The sequence below is a fragment of the Pseudonaja textilis genome, chromosome 14 (genome assembly GCF_049901715.1).
Source record: "Pseudonaja textilis isolate UNSWEBS1 chromosome 14, rPseTex1.2, whole genome shotgun sequence".
In the NCBI taxonomy this organism is placed as follows: domain Eukaryota; kingdom Metazoa; phylum Chordata; class Lepidosauria; order Squamata; family Elapidae; genus Pseudonaja; species Pseudonaja textilis.
The window spans coordinates 2,624,690-2,639,503 of NC_142003.1; the positions used below are offsets into that span (position 1 = coordinate 2,624,690).

General features: G+C 45.1%; 1 protein-coding gene across 3 annotated transcripts in view; it reads right to left on the reverse strand.

Annotated features, from left to right (window-relative positions):
- The window catches only part of TTYH3 (tweety family member 3), a 52,986-nt gene that overhangs the window by 19,868 nt on the left and 18,304 nt on the right, over positions 1-14,814 (reverse strand). For all 3 annotated transcript variants that reach the window (XR_015739577.1, XM_087912900.1, XM_087912899.1), the window contains exons 2-7: positions 11,884-12,053; positions 8,128-8,239; positions 6,260-6,480; positions 5,288-5,383; positions 3,829-3,901; positions 2,258-2,333 (exon numbers count right to left, since the gene is read on the reverse strand). Coding sequence is in view for 2 of the 3 variants with exons in the window: in XM_087912900.1 (XP_087769026.1) it covers positions 2,258-2,333; positions 3,829-3,901; positions 5,288-5,383; positions 6,260-6,480; positions 8,128-8,239; positions 11,884-12,053 (748 nt within the window). In the remaining variant the exon portion in view is untranslated. The remainder of the gene's footprint in view (positions 1-2,257; positions 2,334-3,828; positions 3,902-5,287; positions 5,384-6,259; positions 6,481-8,127; positions 8,240-11,883; positions 12,054-14,814) is intronic.

Genomic DNA, 14,814 nt, shown 5'->3' on the forward strand with positions numbered 1-14,814 from the left:
AAAAGGAAGTCGCATTCTTCCTCTTCTCCTTCTTCCCCTCCTTCTCCTCTACCACATCCTTCTTCTCCCTCTCCTTCTCCTCTTTTCACCTCCTCCTCCATCATTCCTTCTCCTTCTCTGTCTCCCTCCCCTTCTCCCTCTCCTCTTTCCTCCTCCTCCTTCACCTCCTCCTCCTTTTTTTCCACCTTTCTTCTCCCTCTCCCTCCCTTTCCTTCTCCTCCTTCTCCTTCTCTTCCTCCTCCTCCTCCATGATTTCTTCTCCTTCTCTGTCTCACTCCCCTTCTCCCTCACCTTATCTTTCCTCCTCCTCCTTCACATCCTCCTCCTTTTTTTCCACCTTTCTTCTCCCTCTCCTTCTCCCTTTCCTTCTCCTCCCCCTCCTTCTCTTTCCTCCTCCTCCTCCTCCTCTTCTATCATTCCTTCTCCTTCTCTGTCTCACTCCCCTTCTCCCTCTCCTCCTCTTACTCCACCATTCCTTCTCTTTTGAAGAAGACAGAAATAATCATCCATCTCTGAGTAGGCCCTTTTTTTTTTTTTTTTGCAACCCACATTTTTCAAAATGTCTTTTAGGATCATCAGCAGATAAAAAGTCACTAAAATGTGGTTTCCAAGCTCAGGCAACTTTGAGACTTGTGGACTTCAACTCCCAGAATCCCACAGACAAAAAAAAAAAGGGGGGGGGGAGTTGAAGTCCACAGGTCTTCCCCAGAATTCCTTGGGAGTTGGAAGTCTACAAAGTCTTAAAATTCGCCAAGCTTGGATACCCCTGAACTAAAGCATGAGGAATTAAGACAAGAGTAGATAGAATAGAGAGAGAGAGAGATAGGAGAGAGAGAGAGAGAGAGAGAGAGAGAGAGAGAGGAAGGAAAAATCAAGGGTCCTTAAACTTGGCAAGTTTAAGATTTGTGGTCTTCAACTCCCACAATTCCTGAGCTATCATGACTGGAGGAGGAGGAGGAGGAGGAATTCTGGGAGTTGAAGTCCACAAGTCTTAAAGCTGTCAAGTCTGAAGACCCCTGAACTAAGACAATACAAGTGTGAATTTCAAGACATCGCCCTTCTTAAGAAAGAAGACAAAACAACAACCCAAAACCACAGGCTTGGAAGTTGGCCAAAACTCATGGTTAGCATTAGATCTTCCCTTCTTGTCTTTTGTTGGCTTTGCAAAGTCTGCATCCACGTGATTTCTTTGAAAGAGGCTTGCAAATGGAGAGCTACGGTTGGCTGAAACTCAAAACGCCTCTTTAAGATACCGATGGTTCGTTTTGTTGGGGGGAACTTGAAACAGCTGCTTTCACTTCTTCCTTCCCAAATTCAAAAACTCAGAATTTGCCCAACAAGAAGTAGAAGCAGGAAAGGCCTACGTCGGCACAAAACTTACACATTAATTGAGTTTTCATGCAAAGAAATACTTGTCATTAAACATCCAAAGCATATTTCTGGATACTGCTAGTTCTCCACTTACAACCATTCGTGTAGCAACGGTTAGAAGGGACAATGGCATTGAAAAAAGGGACTTGCAACCTTACAATGGCTCAGGTCATATAATCCCTGTCAGGAGCTTGGCAATCGGCACGTATTTATGCTGCTTGCAGCATCCTGGGGTCGTATGATCACCACTTTCCAAACATTTCAAGTTGCAAGAAACAAACGAACATGTCACAATCCTCCCCTACTCCCTGCAATCCTTGGTCAGATACAATTAACAGACTTGGAGGTCATCTAGTCCAACCCCCCCGCCCCCCCAAAGCAGGAGACCCTGCACTTTTTCTGACCCATGGTAGTTCAATCTCTTCTTGAAACCTTCCAGGGATGAAGCTCCCACAACTTCTGAAGGCAACTTCTGTTCCATGGGTCAATTGTTCACACTGTCAGAAAAATTTCTCCTTATTTCCAGATTGAATCTCTCCTTGTTCAGTTTCCATCTATTATTCCTTGTCTGGCCTTCGAGTGCCTTGGAAAACAGCATGACCCCTTCCTCCTCTCTGGGGGAGCCCCTCAAATATTGGAAGACCGCTATCCTGTCACCCTGGTCCTTCTCTTCACTAGACTAGACAGGCCCAGTTCCTACAACCGTTCATCGTTCATCATGGTCTTTTGAGAAACTCACTCTCTGGCCTGTAACATCGTTCTCTTTCTTCACCCAGTCCTCTACTTTTTGACTTCGTGCAAAACCACCTTCCAATGTCTGTCCAGGTCTCTTAAAATCCCAAAGCCGCCCGTTTCTTAGGATTTCTTTATCAGCAACAACTCATACCTGCATTCAGCACTTGGTAAGATTCCACCGTTCTGGACACGAAAGCATTTGGGTTAATGCAAAAGTCGCTGGAACCCTAAAAGAGCAAAGGGAACCCCAGGTAACTCACAAAAGTCCCTTTTCAGCCCACGCACCCGGCAAAACCCTCTGGAGTTCCCCGTGGAAAAAGAGCAAACAGGAAGGAGGAATCCATATTCTATTTAATAATTCTGTAATTCTGTGATTCTATAATTCTGTAATTCTATAATTCTATAATTCTGTAATTCTGTGATTCTATGATTCTATAATTATAATTATAATTATAATTATAATCCTATCCTATCCTATCCTATCCTATCCTATCCTATCCTATCCTATCCTAGCCACACTTGTGAGTCTGGGGAGTTGTGAAGAGTAAGACAAGCTGCAAAATGGAAGGCAGGATTTTGGTGAAAAACCTGTCCGCTCAGAGGTGGTATTCAGCCAGTTCTGACCGGCCATAGAGAACCGGTAGCGGGAATTTGGAGTAGTTTGGAGAACCGGCCAATCCCGCCTCTGACTGGCCCTGCCAAGCCCATCTCTTCTCTGCCTCCCATTGAGTCCCAGCTGATTGGCTGGGTCTCCTTGGGTTGCCCTGCACAGGAGAACGGAGCTGGAAAGCAGGTTAGCGGGATGGGGAAGGAATGGGGATTTTGTGGTAACCTTCCCATGCCACCCCCATAAAGCCACCCCCACCTAGCCACACCATGCCCACTGAGCCACGCCCACAGAACCGGAAGTAAAAAAATTTGAAACCCCACCACTACCCATGGCCCTTTCTCCATCCCCAAATCTGAAACCTGCCCTACAGGTAGTGTCATGCCCCTGTCGGAATCTGATTCGGAGGGGGAGTCCAAGCAGCTGACAGGAAGTGGGAGTGTGGCTCCATTGACTGTGGAAGAAACTGGGGAAGGGCAAAGTCCGGCTGGGCAGAGGAGGGGAGAGGTAGAACAAGGGAGAGGGAGTTCAGAGGAAGACCCAGGCCCACCCCCACTTCGTCCTAGGGCACGCAGGGAGGAATGGAGAAGGGAGCAACGTGAGTTGTGTGGCTTACAAGGGAGGAAAGGGCCCTGATTCCCTTCATTAGCTGCAGCTGAGAAAACAGTGTTGAAAAAGGAAAGTTGCGCACAGCAAGTTGTTGGGAACAAATTTGTGAGTTATCTTTTATGGTCGTGTGCGTTTTGTTGGCCTTTCAAGCCTGCAATTCCTTCTCCTACCCTGTCAAGCTAATTACTGCAGCGTGGTTTGTTTGGATTTTAAGTTACAGTTTGTATGTACTTTATTTTCAGACTGAATTTCCTCCACTTAAAGGCTGTTCCTGGGGGAGTTTTTTCTCCAGCCAGAAGGTAACCTGGACACTGAGGGCAAAGTTGGAGATAATAAAGGGACTCTTAGTGCTTATTTGATTGTGTTGCCTTTGGGCCACGCCCCGGGTTAACACATTTTGTCTGGTTACTTGGAGACAAGTCATGCCAGTAAGCTAATTCTTGGCCTCAACATCTACCAGCACAGGGAGAGCTGCTTTTTTTCCCTGGGGAAATTAAAATACTCACCACAGCCACCGCCAGTTCAAGCCCCAGGGACCCCCAGCTCACAGTGAGGGCCAGCACCCCAAGAAGACACACACTGCAGAAGAAAAAGAAACAGAGTCAACGGCCAGACACATGTTGGCTCCAGTTCTGATGGCTTAATCTTCCCTGTCGATTGTAATTCAGAGTTCAAACGGATTGGGGCCAAAAAGAAAGAATCACCCACGGTGAACAACGCCCTGCATTCTTAAGGCAACACTCCTTATCAGCCCCAGAAACAGAAACTTCAGTTATCTGGCAGAAGCTGTGAGAATCCCAACCTCCTACTCTGCTCCTCAACCAAACAAGGAATATCTTTTGTGGCCTTCAGATTTTCTGGATCCATGACGCTCAGATGGCCAGAATCCCGACGTCAAAGTCTCCCAGCCTTGGCCAAAGAGGAGGAGGATCTTTCAGCACTTTTGAACCAAACATTTGGAATCAGGTCAGCTGAAATGATGCGGTAAAGGCTGGGCTGCCAACTGGGGGAAAGAGCTTTTATGAATCCTGCAACTGTCACACAATCATTTTGTGGTCTCTCAAGGCACAACCGAAGTCAAATCTCTTTCCAGAGCAAGTGGAAAGAAGATCTCCACTGGTCAAAGCAAAGCCGTTTCACTAAGATGACAATTTGCATGGCTGGCTATATTAAGAAAACCTCATACTCCTTTTTCCCCCCCCCTGGATACTGGAAATCAAACGGAGAATTTCCATGGATTGTTATTATTTTTTGAATGAGGACAATATACAAGGCACTGCACCTTACCTAAACACACATCAAAGGTACCTCTTGCTTCCTTTAGCAGTTCCGCTGCCTAAATTCATTTAGCCATTTGTCCATTTGGTGCCATGGAATGTAATATTTACTGCAATAAATTTATACTCTGAAATGCTCAATTTACAGCCCTGCCTTCATTAAAAGCTCAATTCTAAAGAGAGAGCCAAGCTCAGCTCCTCCTTCCTAGACTTATAAAGCTAGAAACTGACACAACTTGGATGTTCTTGGAATACAACTATGTTATCCTTCAAATCAGGGCTCTCCAAACTTGCCAACTTTAAGACTTGCGGACTTCAACTCCCAGAATTCCCCAGCCAGCCGTGGGGAATTCTGGGAATTTAAGTCCCAAAGCCTTAAAAGTTGGCAGGTTTGGAGATTCCCAGCTTCAATTGATCAGCGTCCAATGACTTATGACCTGTAGTCTGCAATCTTGGACATATTAAATAGGTTTATTACCTTAGCCTACAACCCCTCTATCAAAACAAGAACAGGAAGTTTGCAAATATTACATCGTTTAAATCTCTGGCAGTGCACACTAGAAAGTTATCACGGCAGCAAACGATCTTCCTGCATTTCTTCTAAAATAACCTTCCCAAATAAAGACCATCTTGTACAATGGAAGAATAATTGATTTTAAGGACCTTTAAGTTTCTTTTCCTGACTTACCCAATGAGAATGGCCTTGGAGTTTCGGATCAGTCCAAACAGCACCAGCAAACATATCACCACATGGAACATAAGCAGGCCCAGATAACCCAACCACCTATGGCGAAACCAGTACATCGATGGTTAAGACATAAAACTGTATGTAAAAAGGTTGTAGGCAAGGAAGTCATAGGACCATGGATTTCTGGAGTCAGTACATAATTATCTTCGGCTTTTGAGAAGTCAACGCCGTTACACTGGTCCAAAAATTTGATGTGCTTTCAAACTATCTGTTTTAGCATCATTTTCAAGGCAATGCAGATCTTAATGATTATTTTTTTAATCAATGTTCCCAAACATTTTCCACCCCAAGGAAAAGAAAACCAACTATCTTGGCCTGTAGGTTACATAAGAAGCCACATTTTTTTATGCCTCACACTGTCCTGTTGGCATCCTCAGCCAAAGAAACTCCTGGGATGTTTTTTTTATTACCAGGAATAAAACTTTACTGACAGATCCACAGAAGAAGCAAAGCCAATTCTGAGGTTTTAGTGTGAACCCCAGTATAATGCAACCCTCTTTTCCTCCCCCCGTCCCCCCCCCACTGGGGCCAAACAGTGTCCATTGTCCGCCATTTTATTTTGGGGAAAACGGTCTGCACCTTTGGAAAGTCTTCAGCTCGTGACCTTGGGCTTGCGAGATTTTTAGATTTCTTCTCTTCCACACAATCACACTCCTCCCCCTTCCCTTAGTTTCTCTGTCAAGCTGTCAGCGGCAAGAGGTGTTTTGTGTATCACCTTGACACACACACACACACATTCACGCATAGGTCATACGCTCACACAGGTCGCACATTCAACGGCGCCCTCAGCAAACCACTGTTAAGACCAAAAGTGACTCCATTCGTGCAACGACATCCTCATTTGTCCACCATCTTCGTGGACCACCATGCCCCGATGGAGATAAAATAAAAGCCAGGTGACATTCTACTCACCTGTACCAGTCGTACAGGTCGATACGAATGGCCAACTCTTCCAAGGAAACCTGGTGGTTCTTCCAGAAAGGAATCTCTGTGGTTTGTCTTACCAGGTCATCCAAAAGCCCCTGGATCTTCTGAACCACATGCAGATACTGCGTCTGCTTGCTGAATATTACCTCCAGGTGGCCTAGATTGGGCTCCGCCGTTTTGTTTAGGGCAATGGCTGTGTCATAAACCTGGAGGTGCAGATAGATTCAGGTTCAGGTTAGCATTCTTTGAAGGACAAGTGGAAGAAGATGAGCTTCAAGAGAGGATAGCTTCAAGGAAATAACATTCAATAGGCTTACTCGGCTTCTTCAATGGGTAGAATTGTGCAACGGATGGAGACTCATCCAGGAGAGAAGCAACCTAGAACTCAGGAGGAATTTCCTAACCGGGAGGACAATTAATCAATGGAACAACCTGCCTTCAGAAGTTGTGGGTGCTTCATCACTGGAGGCTTTCAAGAAGAGACTGGACAACCGCTTGTCTGAAAGGGTATAGGTTCTCTTGCTTGAGCAGGGGGTTGGACTAGAAGACCTCCAAGGTCCCTTCCAGCCCTCTTAGTCTGTTCAAACAATGTTCATTTGTTTGCCAAGGTTCATCTACAACGCTAATCTATGATTATGGTTGTATGTGGCTGACTTCAGAGTTTCATGAACAGAACCAGCGAAGGTGGTTCTCCTGCGTCACCATGCACTATTCAAACACAACCACCGTTGGTTTGCTTTTTCATGCTTTGCCAAATACATGATGGGCTGGAAGGACCACGAGAACCTGGACCGCCTCCTGAAGGTGCTCGGATTAGCAATCACAAACAAATATCTTGATGTACATTCTCGGGTCTTCATTTTCGGGGACCGCTCTCCATCCTGGAATGTTATCTACCAAGTGAGGGGTTATTATTGCGTCAGCCCCGGACCGCCAAATGGGCTGGGGCCGTCATTCAGGCGGGGTTGGAATGCCCAGCTGAGAGGCGCGCACATGCACGCTGCTAGCCACGTTGGAATCTGTCTGCCATGCTGCACGCTCAGCAGTTCCCAGGACCCAGCCCTGAGCCAGCTGACTGCTAGGAAACAGCTGATTGTCGGAGAAGCCACGGGCTGTCAGAGAGCTGCTGATTGGAAACGTTGAATGCCGGCTACTGGAGACACTGGGAAGCTGAGGAACTGGGAAGGGCTGAATGTGCCGAACAGAGTGGGGTGGCTGGGCGTGGCTAGGCTGCAAGGACTGGATTGACAGGCCGCCAGTGGAAGGGCGTGGGGATCACGGGTGGGACCACACACAATATAAGTGTAAGACATCCAGAAATTATCCATGATATCCATCCCTCCGAGACATTTTCTCTCCAATTGATTTATTTAGAAAACAGATCTGGTATGTCTAAAGCCATTTCCCAAAATGAAATTATTTTCGCCCGCTACACAGAATCCACCTTCTCTCCTCCCACTTCTACACTTCGTAAATCACGAGAACCAATTAACTGCAACTGGAATTTCTTAATACGGCATACAGCATAACCTTGAAGTTTTCAACTCCTCCAACCCCCTTCAAATAAAATGTGGCAGCTGAATGTCAAAGCTGACAATAAGTGGGACACCGGAACGTGGCATATTGCTTGTCTACAAAATTAGCGTGCTTGGACTCTCTCTTCATGGGGAGGACAACCGAGAGTTAAAGGAGCGTGACTGAAAAAAGCCAACTTCCTTCTGCTAATGGCTGCTGAGAATTAGTTGAAGGTCAAGATCACAACACAAGGACAGACTGACAAGGGAATGAGAGTCTGAGGACAGCCGTTTATCACTTCTGGACCCGTCCCTCGTCCTCGGGGACAGCTCACTCACCCGGTCTTGGACACCGGCCACCGTGCGATTGGCATGCCGCAGGGAATACGTTACTCGATGGATGCCGTCGCTGGTCTCTCCATTTCCGTAGAAGCCCACTGCGATGCCAGCACTGCAAAGAGACAGAAGGCCACAAGGAGAGATGATCTCTTCCAACCGACGGCCAATTGACTTAACCGGCTTCAGGCTCACGACAGTGCGATTGGCTTAACAACTGGGGCGACCCACTTCACGGGGTGCAAAAATGGGCGTAAAATCAAGTTCCCCTCATGTGAGGATGCCACTTATAAACCTCGGTGCCTTATGACCAACATGTCAGGCTCAATTCTGGCCGTATGTTGAGGACTATGTGTAGGGTGGGCTTCATTTTTTTTTTAGCAAGGGGCTCTCTGCCCTAATGACTGTCTGGGTGGGTGTGGCTGGGTGGTCATGTGATTGGGTGGGTGTGGCCAACTCAATGTTGCTTCTTTGCCCTAATTATCTATCTATCTATCTATCTATCTATCTATCTATCTATCTATCTATCTACCAAAAAGTTGTTTATTATTTTGTGCATTTAATACTTAAATAAAAGACTGGGTGAAACCAGGCTTAATAGCAGTGACTGTGAGAGGGATCTTGGAGCCTTAGTGGAGTTTCTGGTGAGTTGCGTGATTCTTATTCCTTGGGAATTAATCCCCGCAGAGGCTAGTGGCTCTGTTATTTGGTTTTTCTCAGTGGCTCTCCCTCAAAAGCGCCGAGTGGATTGTTTATCTAGCTTGCCACACTTTTACCAGCTGTGAAATGCTCTTGGCTGAATGCCCGGAAGTTCAATTAAGCCTATGAAGAGCTTTCCCTTGCTGCTTGTCTTTCTGAAGTTATTGGTGGCTCTCCGAGCCCTGCACAGTCTTAAGACAGAGAATCTCTACAGACTTTAGCTACACAATTTGTGATGAACATCCTTAGAACGGTGTGAGAGTAGGAATGGATTTTCAGAGAAAAATTAGACTACAGCAACCATTTGCACTACTCGGGGTGACCCTGAAAACACAGAAAAATCTCCGAGTGGCCTCAATGACCCTCTAAAAGGAAGCAAATGACCAGCTGTCTGCAAGGAATATAAATCCTTTCATTCCCCACCATTCAGTCAAGAACTGAAGAAGCTTCTTAAAGGAGAAGTGAAATGTCTTCGAAGGGAAAAAAGAAAAAAAAGTCCAGTTTCCTCTTGAAAAAAAAAAAAAACCACCTTCAGGACATCCTTGAGACACAACGCAAGAAGAAAAGAGGAGAAAAAGGCTGGCAACAGAGCACTAAATATAGTCTTCTCCAGGCCTGGAAGAGTTAAACAAAAACACACACTTCCTCTCCTTCTGCTTCTTGCTATCCGACTGGAAGAGCTGCGACGAAAATATGGCCCTGATGATTAATTCCTTATATACCCACAAGCTAAAAATATCAGCCTCGGAGATGTTCTGGGTTATATTAAGTCTCCAGCTAGTAAGTGGGGGCTTGGGTACCCAAAAGAGGGTGGGTGTGTGGGCCGGAATGGCCAGGCAGGGAGTTGAGGATTAAGGAAGGAGGAGGAGGAGGAGGAGGAGAGGAGGAGGAGGAGGAGGAGGAGAAGAAGAAGAAGAAGAAGAAGAAGAAGAAGAAGAAGAAGAAGAAGAAGAAGAAGAAGAAGAAGAAGAAGAAGAAGAAGAAGAAGAAGAAGAAGAAGAAGAAGAAGAAGAAGAAGAAGAAGAAGAAGAAGAAGAAGAAGAAGAAGAAGAAAGAGGGGAAGTGGGAGGAGAGGAGGAGGAGGAGGAGGAGGAGGAGGAGGAGGAGGAGGAGAAGAAGAAGAAGAAGAAGAAGAAGAAGAAGAAGAAGAAGAAGAAGAAGAAGAAGAAGAAGAAGAAGAAGAAGAAGAAGAAGAAGAAGAAGAAGAAGAAAGAGGGGAAGGGGGAGGAGGAGGAGGAGGAGGAGGAGGAGGAGGAGGAGGAGAAGAAGAAGAAGAAGAAGAAGAAGAAGAAGAAGAAGAAGAAGAAGAAGAAGAAGAAGAAGAAGAAGAAGAAGAAGAAGAAGTTGTTGTTAATATCTAGGATGCTGACAGCAACCCGTATCAACCAACAGTGCCAGTCAATGATATTTGGGATACATTTTTAAATGTTCATTGACTGAGTTTCATGTTTAATGAATAAAAGAGATAATAATAATAATAATAATAATAATAATAATAATAATAATAATAATAATGTGTCTTTAATTAAAAGGGGTTTCACAAGCTGAAATCCTCTGAACGCAGCCCACACCTTAAAAATCTCTCTCGAGGCCCAAGCTAATTTTCACATTTCATTGCCACCTTCTTCTTCAGCGCCAGGAGAAGGTGCTATTTGGGGGCGTGATGGAAAAGCCTCCCTTTCCACATCCAACATGCTGGCACCTTAAAGATACAGACAGAAGCCTACAGTTCGAATCAAGCCCCACTTCCCCATCTCACGGTGTCTGCTTCCGGCCCTCTTGTTCCTCTCTTCTTAAGTTCCGCTGTCCCTTACTATTTCCGGAGAGCTGAAAAAATTTCAAAACCTAGCAAGGACATGCTGACAACATTGCAAAGGACGAAGTGTTTCCTTCTCTCCCGGTTAACCCCACGAGTTCAAACTCAGTTAGCAAAGTTGACGGAAATGTGTGCCAATAACAGAGAGTCTTCGTAGCTCAAGGGCTGAAAGTGAAGGGTTCTAAGCGCATCGCCGAGCTTGGTGTATCTTCTTGCAGATGTTTTGTTACCCAACCAGGTCACATCATCAGTGCTAGAAGGGAGTGGGGTTTGCAGAGAGGAGGAGGAGGAGGAGTGTGAGGAAGAAGAGGAGGAATAGAAGAATTGTGGGGCCCTTGGTGCTCTCTAGAGCTTGGTTGTTTTCTTGCAGATGTTTCATTACCCAACCAGATAACACCATCCGTGCTAGTTAGGAGAGTAACTAGTTTGTTTTGGGGGTTTTTTTTGCAGGTATTTCTTGGGTGATGAAATGTCTGCAAGAAAACAACCAGGACTGACCCCTCGTGGAGTCATGTTTGGGCCAACCCAACCCAGGACAGGGTTGGTGTGCGACGCTTTGAGTTCAAATGTGGAGAGAAGTCTTCTGAAGTTGGAAAAAGGCACAGCTGCTTTCAAAGGACAGCAGGAAGTGGCTACGTTAACGCTCCTGCACATTTTGAAGTCCAGTTTGGGAAATGAATTTGAAGCATTGCACAACTCTTGATATAAATCTATCCAATGATAATCAAGTGGAAATAGTTAAGATCTCCTTCGCTGCACTACAAATATTCAGAGGCAGAATTTGATAGAAGATGATAACAATATTTCAGTATTTGAGGGGCTGCCACAAGGAAGAAGGGGTCAAGCTACTCTCCAAAGCCCCAGAGGGCAGGACAAGAAGCAAAGGATGGAAACGAATCAAGGAGAGAAGCAACCTGGAATTAAGGAGAAACTTCCCAATTGTGAGGACAATTAACCAGTGGAACAGAAGTTGCCTTCAGAAGTTGTGGGTGCTTCATCGCTGGAGGTTTTCAGGAAGACACTGGGCAGTCAGTTGTCTGAAATAGTAGAGGTTCTCCTGCTTGAGGTAGGGGGTTGGACTAGAAGATCTCCCAGGTCTCTTCCAGCTCTATTCTGAATTAATTTGAGAAATCCTAGAGGAGCAAAGCTGCCATTCTGGAATTCCTCAGATCCCAACCGTTGGGTTACCTGGCCTGGGCCCTGCTCCTTGTAGGAAAGGCAACTTCAGATGGGGCAAAACTCACCTGCACACTAGGGTTGCAATGATGACGCACCATGCCGTACAGCAACAATCCGCATTCAGTTGTTCTTCGCTCTTCCGATGGTGGCAACACAACCAGAAGGAGTAAAAGAGGAGGAACAGGAGATCCAGAGCGAGGCACATCAAAGAGACCGCTCCCAACAGCAACAAGGCCTGAAGAATTAAGAAGAAATCGAGTTAAGCAACAGGAGCTTCCACAATGCAAGCTGGACAATGATTGATAGCCATCCTGAACAAGGAACGACTAGGGAGGACCTTGCCGATAATGGAGGAAACCTCTGTCTGCGTATAATCTCATTAAACCAGTTAGCGATGCTCAAATCCCTTCCCTTAATGCCCAGAAGAAGATTGTTTTAGGTTGCATATGAATTCCTATTCAGGGTCATCCCTGAGAAGGAGAGAAAAGCAATGAAAAGGATTAGGGGACCGGAGGCTAAAATGTATGAAGAATGGTTGCAGGACTTGGGTATGTCTAGTTTCATGAAAAGAAGGACGAGGGGAGACGTGAATGGCAGTCTTCCAGTATTGGAGGGGCTCCCCTCCAAAGAAGAGGGGGTCAAGCTACTTTCCAAAGCACCCAAAGGTAGGACAAGAAGCAATGGGTGGAAACTAATCAAGGAGAGAAGGTCCATCAGGGAGTGGACTGCTGCCTTCAGGGATTGTGGGGGCCGGCAGCAATGATGAGGAGGTTCCCGAGGAGCCTGTGCCAATGTGCGCGTGAACGCAGGATGATTCGTAGAACAGCTGGAACAGCACAGGCGACTGGGGAGTAAGGATGCAATGTAATGGCCCCTCCCTCCAGGGAATATAAGCCTGGTTTCAAAAGGTTTTTTGCCTTTGTAAAAGGCAAAAACGCTCTGAGGACCCAGCATTGTGTGTAGAGACGCCAGCTTATCTGAAGAATTCTGTCAAGGCTTTTCTGGTTGGACTAATTGTCTGCAAGCCATTTTTATCTACAAAGAAGTTATTTGTGGATTAAAGCTGTGAAGGTTTGAGCTGCTACCGTTTGTTTGAGATTTTCTTGCTGGTAACAGGGTTGGGTCAGAACAGTGAAGCAACCTAGAACTAGGGAGAAATTTCCTGACAGTTAGAACAATTAATCAGTGGAACAACTTGCCTCCAGAAGTTGTTGGATGCTCCAACACTGGAAGTTTTTAAAAATGTTGTCTGAAATGATGTAGGTTTCCTACTTGAGCAGGGGGTTGGACTAGAAGACCTCCAAAGTCCCTCCCAACTCTGTTATTCTATTAAACTCTTGATTTTTTAAAAAAACAGGGATCACATCTGCAGCACCGTACAAAAGGGGCATCTACTGCACACTCGTGGCTTACCTTTTTTTAAACTCTATTCCCCATATTTATTTTTTTCCTTAGATGGTAGGTGAGAGCGTATGTTCTACACCCAGAAAGCAAGCAGGAAAATCAGACCTGACAGCAAAATTCAAATATTAACTCCTTGGTTCTAAGACTTTGACAAGAATGATACATCTCTGGAAATGGTTAGCCTCGGGATAGGAAGAGATTGCTTTTTAATCTGTGTTTAGGCTGGGTTATTATTGGGTTACTGTTTTCCTATACAGAGGAAAAAGAGAGAGACTGGCTTTTGTTCTCATGCAAATAACTGAGAACTTGAATGAGAGAGAAAAAGAGAGAAAGCAAAATAAAGAGAGAAAGAGAAATAAACAGAAAGGGAGAAAGAAAGAGAAAGAAAGAGAGAAGAGAAAGAGGGAGAGAGAAAGAGAAAGAAAAAGAGAGAGAAAAAGAAAGGGAGAGAAGAGAGAGAGAGGGAGAAAGAGAAAGAAAAATAAAGAGAAAGAGAAAAGGAGAAAGAGAGAGAGAAGAGAGAAAGGGAGAAAGAAAAATAAAGAGAGAAAGAGAAAAAGAGAAAGGGAGAAAGAGAAGAGAGAGAAAGAGGGAGAGAGAAAGAGAGAGAGGGGGACAGACACCAATGAATAGACAACTTATTTTTTTACAATGCAGTAGAAGCTCTCTAAGAATTTACACCTTCTACTCAGGATTAATCCCCAGAGATCTTCTCAGGATGATCCACTAGATTTCCTGACTAGCCAGCCAGCCTCTCATACCATTTCGAGGGGCAAATCCATTGCCCCAAATATCTAGGCAGAAGATAAAAAGAGTCAAATATATTGAAGAGTTTTTCGCCTCCAAGAGAAAGTGCCAGAAAGCACATTCCCCGCATCCCTGCTGGCAACTCAAAACCACAACCTTGTTTGAAAATTAATATAAAAATGAAAAATAGCACATTATTCCTTTCCTGGCATCATTTGAGCTGGGTTTTTGGAACCAGGCGGTTGGACAATCTGCTGCTCTCGATTGTGCCCAAGAACTGCTTAATTTCACAGCGATTCTGTGTTGATGGATAGCTTTTATGTCAATATTATAGTATTCATTCTATTTTGCTAGTTTTTGATTTTTGATTGCATCTTTCTACGCTGATATCATCATCGTTGTTATTACGAGCCACCCGGAAGTAAAGAAGGAGGGAGTCACATACAAATCCTATAAAATAAGTAAGTAAATAAACATAGAAAAGCACCTTTTCGGGCAAGAACCTGCTCTGAAAATTATTATCTGTTTCTGCAGGGATGATCCTCTTTTCTATTACCTCTGTAATGGGCCGATTGCACCTCCACAGAACAATAATTTAGAAAAATATCTGTCACACTTTGAATGACATTTGTAGTGACATCTCCCCAAAGACTAAGCCATGATTAAATGAAGCTTAGCTTCTGACAGCTTGTCAGGTTAACACACTTGCTGAAAAGATGGATTTTCTGGTAGAGGTGGGGGTTTTTCCTTCCCTTCCTTCCTTCTTCCCTCCCTCATTCCTTCTTCTCTCCTTTTTTTCCTTCCTACTCTCTTCCTCCCTCCCTCCTTCCTTTCCTTCCCTCCCT